Below are 7859 nucleotides of genomic sequence, written 5' to 3'. Positions count from 1 at the left end.
TGTGTCCATTACCTCAGAGAAAAAGGGAAAAGTAAAATTCTTTTAAAGTTGCCCACTTAAAAACAATTACATCTGCTTTATCCAGTTTGTTGGCCTGTTCCATTTTGCCTGAAGCTTCTCACAAGACAATGCATGTAGACAGCAGAAATGAGAGCAGTTTCTGTAGCACCAAAAATCTCCCAAGTTGTGGCATTATATTCTTTATTTATAATCAAGATACAAATATTATGAAGTTCCGTTTGGTTCTTGTAGGCTGGCTGGTTTCAGGTACCTGAGACAATAGCACCAAATTCATAACAGAAAACGAGACAAGGAGCGAGCGTGTTAAGACCAAGGCTCTGCACATACTTGGTGCAACTGGAAATCGAATGGCTCAGTAGGCTGCTCTCCTGTAAGCAGCTTATCAAAAGAAAAACCTGCACATCTTGAAGAGTTCACAGGAATGTTTCGAACATATGAACCGTTTCTTTCCATCTCCTGAGAGGAAATCAGAACATTGGTTATCCAGTGAAAATGACAAACGGGAGATAGTTTAACAACAACAACAACAACAACAACAACGACTGTGGATTAATATGGCACCTTTGAAACCTTAAGAGAAATATGTCACAAACAGCTGGGAAAATATTAAATTTGGACATCAGAAGAAGAGGCATATTGGACTTCTGGAGTGACAAAAGTAGAAGGCCTGGGGGGGCAATTTGGGAAAATACCACCTTGCAGAATATTATTTACAGTCAGAATTATTCTGGAGTGCACATGTCAGATATTTTGAATAATTGTTTTATATATAATTGGCAGATAGAGAAGCAGAAGAATCTTTTTATCTTTCTCTATTTTCTCCTTTCTTTTTATTGTTAGTTTTTTTATCTGCCTTCTATTATCTTTATATTTATTGTCTATAAGTATTACCTATATGCAGGTTTTAATATTTAAAATTGCAGCAAATGAGAGGGAATTAGCTATACCTGCCATTTCTGTGGGTAGATGAAGAAGGATGAAGGGCTTTGTTTGCACCCTGTCCCAAAACCTGTTTTTCCACTACTCTGCCAGTAGAAAATCTGCATCAGGTGGCATATTAGGAGACTTCCAAACCGGTGTGTCATCCTGCCAAACTATCTTTGTCTTTGCTAGTGGAGTGGCATCTATGTTACTTCCTGAGGCCCCTCAGAAGATTTCCAGATGAGTTTAGGATTGCTCCGAGTAATATAACCCAGGGCTTGACAAAAAGCTTCTGCACCGGGAAATTTGGTCAAGAAGCCAAATGCCTGTGACCTCCCCAAAGTGGTTCAAATCACTAACAAATGAAACTAAAGAGGACTTTTGGTAGATATTTTGGTGCCTCTGAAGCAACACTGACTAAAGAAGTGTGTTACAAAAAATAATAATCATTAAAATGTTGTGCAAACGTACCTCTACAAGCTGTGACTTGTCATAATCTTTACGATGCCGATAGATGCATTGATTAAGGAGGGAGTATAGTCTCTCAAGCTGGTCAACAGTCAGGTTATCGCTTTTTTTAACCAACACATCAAGTAAATTCTATAAAGAGATATTGGCAATAATCCAGGGTGAAGTTTATAAGGAAAGTATGAATCAGATTTCCTTCAAACACTTAAGGAAGTGTTAGGATAAAAAATTAAGAAATGCTATTAAAGATTTAAGATTACCTATCCAGCCACTCTTACCATTAATCTGTCATGGTCAACAATGACAGGAGGTATGGGATCCAATTGCTCCTCCTCTGGAACCTGTGCCAAAGCAACTTTGCGGGGTTTCTTATTTTTCAATGTACCTGAAATAAAAAAAAGCAAATATCAAAAATCAGGACACATAAGGTAACAATTAACAGCAGTGTTAAATTCCAAGTGGTCCATTATTATTATTTTTATTATTTTTCAAAGTCTTAAGTGGCTCCAAGAACACAGGATGGGAAACATCTTTATCCAACAAATAGTGAGCTGATGTTGCTTTAAATCACTACAGACAAGCTTTCTGCCAAAATAGGAAGCATCTGTTTCAATGAAAGTAGTATAGATTTACTTGACTACAGGATTAGAGCAGGGGTAAATGATGAATACACTGCATACCTTCTTTATCTGATGATTCAGCTTCTTTAGTTTCAGTATCTAGGCCTTGCGATTTCTTCTCATTATTGCTGCATTGTGGTACCTCGGTGCCAGACTGTTTTAATTGTTCCTCCTCGGGACTGTCGCTCGAAGCTTCGGGTTTTTCCTTTTGGGGATCGACGGTTGCATTTTGTTTGGGAATGGACACGTCAGGGATGGCAGGAGGCAAAATAGCATTCGGTGACTCACATTCGCCATACTGACACCCTGGGACAGCAGCTACTTCAGAGGCCTGGCCGTTTAAATGGTCCCCCTTGAACAAGGGCTCCTCCTTGGATTCCTTTTCTACAGTCAGAGTAATCTTCTTACTTACTAACAGGGACTCGTTGGAGCTCTCTTCTGTGGATGGAATACTGTTTTCTTTCCCGACTGGCCCATTGTTCAGTGTCTGTTCTCCATGTATATCCATGATATCGCAAGACGACTCATCATTTGTCATAGAGAGATCGCCCGTTTCTTCTCCATTCTCTTCAATGCAGTCTGTACTTCCCTCAAGCTCCCCGTTCTCCAGCATCTTGCTGTCCTCCCCTTGGTTTTCATCATCTGCAAACTTGGCATCATCTTCGTCTTTCTTCAAATTATTCACTTTTCTCTTCTTAATAATGCCTTTGCCCCACTGTGAACGTCGTCTTGATTTCCTCCTTAATCGAACTGAATCATGAAGAGATAAAGGTTTCCATTAGAGAAGCAAAGATTTGCTTAGTAAGCAACGGGCAAGGTATCAATAAAATCAAGTCTATTTATTTTAATATTTTACCTTGCCTGGCCCAAAGGTCATCCAAGGCAGCTAATTATGATATAAAACAACAAATAAAAAAAACAGTAGCCCTCTAAGGCTTATAACTCATGTTTATGCTTGTAGCACTTAGTATATTTGAGCTTACAAAAAGTAACAAATTTAAATTTTACAAAGTTTCTGACTTTATTTATCCATTTCATAAAACAACAAAAAGTCTTATGGGCCCATAAAAAGACCAACAAATTTATTGTGACATAAATGGGGAACGCTGACAAGGATTTCTAGTGTTTAGAGAGCAACATTTCAGTACCTTGCCCTTCCAAATCTATCTGGATTATCTAAATACTATGCAATTAAACAGTTGCCAAGTCTCAGTATTCTGAGAGAGACTGTTTATAGAGGACATTTATTCCAGCTAATGTTCTGTAGACCCTTGTTGTTTTCTCACACTGGCTATTCACTGCTCCCAAGAGAGAGTTAAGCCTCCCTAAGGAGAAAATTGGGAGCATGTCTTATTTCTTGCAACACAATTCTGCGAGCCTTAACATAAATAGTACAATTTTTTGGTCACTGCGCTTCAACAATTTAATAGAACAATGCATGTTCAACTAGTAGTTCAACAACTATCTTTCCCAGAGACAGCTACTGAATACAGCTATCAAGTAACCCATTTAAAGATGCAAAACAATGTGCTTTTGACACCATCTACTGGCAACAGCAAGGAACAATCCCATGTTTTAAAAAGTTCATTTTCAACATGTTCTGTTCTCAAAACATGTGCAGACAATGTTTCCTGTGTAAAAACACGTCCATGTGTGTCAAATGTGACCACAGTCTTTGATTCATTTTACAATGGTTTGCAAGGCAAACTGGCAACAAACACAAACATCCATGCACCCTCATCCCTCTTTTTACAAAGCTATATTCTAGCGCAACATGGTTATATGTCCAACAGGTCGTCTTTGGTCTAGGCTTAAGTATGGGTTTTACACCAAGGGAATCCACTGAAGAAATTTTATTATAAGAGATAGCTTTGGTTCTCTGCAGAAGCTCCCATTTTCGGCTCTAGACCTTTCTTTTGTTTTTATTTTAAGGAATTTACACACTACCATTTTCACCATTAAAGGTAAAGGTAAAGGGACCCCTGACCATTAGGTCCAGTTGTGGCCGACTCTGGGGTTGCAGCACTCATCTCGCTTTATTGGCTGAGGGAGCCAGCGTACAGCTTCTGGGTCATGTGGCCAGCATGACTAAGCCGCTTCTGGCGAACCAGAGAAGCACACGGAAACGCCGTTTACCTTCCCGCCGGAGTGGTACCTATTTATCTACTTGCACTTTGACATGCTTTCGAACTGCTAGGTTGGCAGGAGCAGGGACCGAGCAATGGGAGGTCACCCCATCGCGGAGATTCGAACCGCCAACCTTCTGATCGGCAAGTCCTAGGCTCTGCAGTTTAACCCACAGCGCCACCCGCGTCCCTATTTTCACCCTTATGTCCCATTAAATCACACAATATACAAAATTTAAAACACAGATTAAAACATCAGAGATCAGAACATGGTGCAAAATGTCTCCTAAAATGCATCCATTTTAACCTGATGTCTGAAACTTAGCAGGGACTTTACCTGCCTGATTTCTAATGGGAGCTCCATTAGAAATGCAAGCTCAATTGGTAGACCATAAGACTCTTAATCATTGGGTTATGGGTTCAAGGCCCATGTTGGGCAAAAGATTCCTGCATTGCAAGGGGTTGGGCTAGATGATCCTCATGGTCCCTTCCAATGACACAGTTCTATGGTTTTTTGAACTGGACCCACTACACTGAATGGACAACTCCTACTGGATCTGGGGAGGGGAGAGGAGATGATGATATTAGAGAACGGGTGTCATGGGAGGCTGTGGGGGAAATCATCAAAATTTGCCTCCCATCCTCTTCCATTAGAGCAGTGATGGCCAAACTTGGCCGTCCATCAGTTTTGGGACTACAATTCCCATCATCCCTTGCCATTGGTCCTGTTAGCTAGGGATGATGGGAGTTGTAGCCCAAAAGCAGCTGGAGGGCCAAGTTTGGCCATCCTCTTCCATTAGAGGATGTCTCTGCTAGCTCAAAAGCCTTCCCATAAGTGCAAGGATACCAACTGGATTCCACCCACGCTAACTGCCAAACCAGGACAGCATGCTTCTTTAAAAAATATTTTTCATACTAATTCTAATATCTGATATTGTTCAGTGAAAATCTATTTCAGTCGAACCTTCTTCCAATCCACTCTCATAAGGAATTTCAGTAAACTGACAACTAACTCAACGGATGAGTACTAGTCTGGCTATCTTATAAAAACCAGCTGAAGTAGTAATAGCAATTAGGTGAATGCTTCATTAAAAAATAAATGTAGTAGGAGATGTGTGCCAGATATATACTCATCTTGTTTAGAGCTATGCTTATCGCCTGGATAAAATGGTCTGAAATACTCACATGCACATTTATTTGCAGAGTTGTGCCAAACTGACATTGCATTTTTTTGCCTGTTCTGGAATGCCTCCTCAATTCTCGTTTCTGTTTTCTGTACAGTGGAACCATGAGGATTTATTTGGTCTGCCGTTACTGATAAGCCTGTGTACAGAAGATAAGCATACCTATTTTAATAATCCCAGCAGTATTAACTGCCCGAGTTATTAAAAGCAGCCTGGAATAAAGTATAACATTAAAAACTTCCGGTGATTAAATTAATTTCAGCAGATACTCCCAAACATCTACATCAATAATATTTGCTTTTTCCCCAACAACGGAATGTATGAGACCTGCAGTATGAAACCTGACAGTTCAAACTTCTCTGTTTCAAAGAAAATTCTACTTAGCATTTATATAGGGCTTCCCAACTGGTGGCTTGCAGACCCCAGGGGGTCAGTGGCAGCATTCACATAATAAAAACTACCATAGAGATATCAAAATTTTCAAAAGTAGAGGGTCCACGGCTTGGCTTTTGAAATACCTGAGGGTGCCCAGTACTTAGCTAATTGAGAATCACTGCTTGAAGAGTGTTCACAGCACATCATAAAAATTAACCACCTTCACACATCATGCCAAACCTTAGTTTAGTGTGACGTGTATGAGAGCAGGAATGAACAGCAACATGCCTTTGGGCTTGAACAAGGTTTCTTATTTGCCTCTTTCCCCTCAAGATTGTGGTGAGTTATTTTGCTTCTGCTTTTTCTTAACAGTGGTTTCACATGTCATGCAAACAATGGTTGGTTTCAAACAACGCAACCTCAAAATTTCTGAACTCCTAGCAGCACAGCAGGTGGGTTCATGTGAATCTGAGGCTTGCTGCTGCTCATTCCTATGGATCAGCCTGAAGTCCAAACACAACCATTATACAGTGGTACTTCAGGTTAAGTACTTAATTTGTTCCGGAGGTCTGTTCTTAACCTGAAACTGTTCTTAACCTGAAGCACCACTTTAGCTAATGGGGCCTCCTGCTGCCGCCACGTCACCGGAGAACGATTTCTGTTCTCATCCTGAAGCAAAGATCTTAACCCGAGGTACTATTTCTGGGTTAGCGGAGTCTGTAGCCTGAAGCGTATGTAACCCGAGGTACCACTGTATGTTGCAAGCCTTACAATCACCCTGTAGGATAGGTCAGTATTATTAACCATGTCATGCAGATAGGGGGCTGTGGCGGAGGGGGAAAATAGATTGCCTCTAGGTCAATCAAGTGATTCTATGGTAAAGGTTAGATTCAAACACTTTGCTCTGAATAAATGTGGAGAAGTTTGCATTGCTAACTACTTAACTCTACAAGGTTCCTAACATACCGTATTTTTCCATCTATAAGATGCTCCCTACTTTGGGAGACTCAGATTTAAAAAAATGGGGGAGATGTATCTGTGTATAAGACGCCCCCCAATTTTTGACATTATTTTTTAGGGGGGAAACCTAGTCTTATACATGGTACTCAATTTTGATTTAAAAAACTGGTCCAAAATGGTTTTACTTTCTGTATTTACTTATTCCTTTGAATTCTAATTTCTATAGCATTTACAGTACACAAGACATTTTACAACACTTTTATCATTATTTTTCTTGACAACTATCTGAGGAAGATTAATACTAAAAATGTGTTTATGAGCAACTAAAAGTGTGTTAATAAAAACTTTCTTGAACTGGCCTTTCTTGAACTTTCTTGAACTTACAAACTGGACTTAAAGAATCTAAATCTAAATAATGTGAACCTTGAAATGCAACATTTCGTCAGATTTTTTCTGGTGATAATTGGTTTCTTAGAGATTGTCCATTTATTGATCAAGAATTCAATTGCCATTTGTGTATTGTGTATCATAGTCAATGCATTTTTAAAAAATTATAAGAATACCTCTCTTTTTTCTTGCTTCCTTTACTTCTTCACACATTTTATTGAACTCTGGATCAAGCTCAGCAGCAATGATAGCGTGTGCAGTGTCCTTCAGAGTACAAGCTCGGTGCCTAATGATTTTATCTGGAAGATCAACGTAAATTTCATTTTTAACAATCAAAAACATCTAATTTATTTCTTTATTTATCGTCTTTGTGTAACAGGACCGCTCAAGACAATGACAGAAATAAAAGAGAAAACAATTTTTAAAACAGCTCAGAGTTAAATTAAGAGCCATAAAATAAATAATATCCATATAGGTAATCAAATGTGGAACAAATATGTTTTAATCAGCGTTCTAAGACTTAACATTAGTGCTGCTTAGCAGACATACTGATATGTATCATGCTTGCACAACTTGCACTCTAAGTGGAATATCTTCATTATGCTACTCGACTGCCATGGAAGAACTGTTTTCTGTAAAACTGGAAGATCAAAATACATGGTACATTCAGACCAGTGGGTCATAAGCTGTGCAGGTCTGATTTATAAAGACTTCACGTGTCTATGTATGTATGTATGTATGTATGTATGTATCAGTTCTATCAGCTTTGCCTTCAAAGCTTTTTGTTTTTTCAAAAA

The 7859-nt window shown here is 39.2% G+C and overlaps 1 protein-coding gene across 1 annotated transcript in view; it reads right to left on the bottom strand.

Moving 5' to 3' along the window:
* Nucleotides 1-184: 184 nt before the first annotated feature.
* Nucleotides 185-7859, bottom strand: part of ATAD2B (ATPase family AAA domain containing 2B) — a 52911-nt gene continuing 45236 nt past the window's right edge. Inside the window, 7 exon segments of the mRNA XM_028722345.2 lie at nucleotides 185-464; nucleotides 466-477; nucleotides 1414-1542; nucleotides 1689-1795; nucleotides 2091-2780; nucleotides 5342-5479; nucleotides 7239-7361. Coding sequence (XP_028578178.2) covers nucleotides 435-464; nucleotides 466-477; nucleotides 1414-1542; nucleotides 1689-1795; nucleotides 2091-2780; nucleotides 5342-5479; nucleotides 7239-7361 — 1229 coding nt within the window. The 3' untranslated portion in view covers nucleotides 185-434.

This window comes from Podarcis muralis, chromosome 3 (assembly GCF_964188315.1).
Source record: "Podarcis muralis chromosome 3, rPodMur119.hap1.1, whole genome shotgun sequence".
NCBI lineage: Eukaryota > Metazoa > Chordata > Lepidosauria > Squamata > Lacertidae > Podarcis > Podarcis muralis.
Note: the sequence above shows the minus strand (reverse complement) of the source record. Positions and strands in the feature narration are given on the sequence as shown.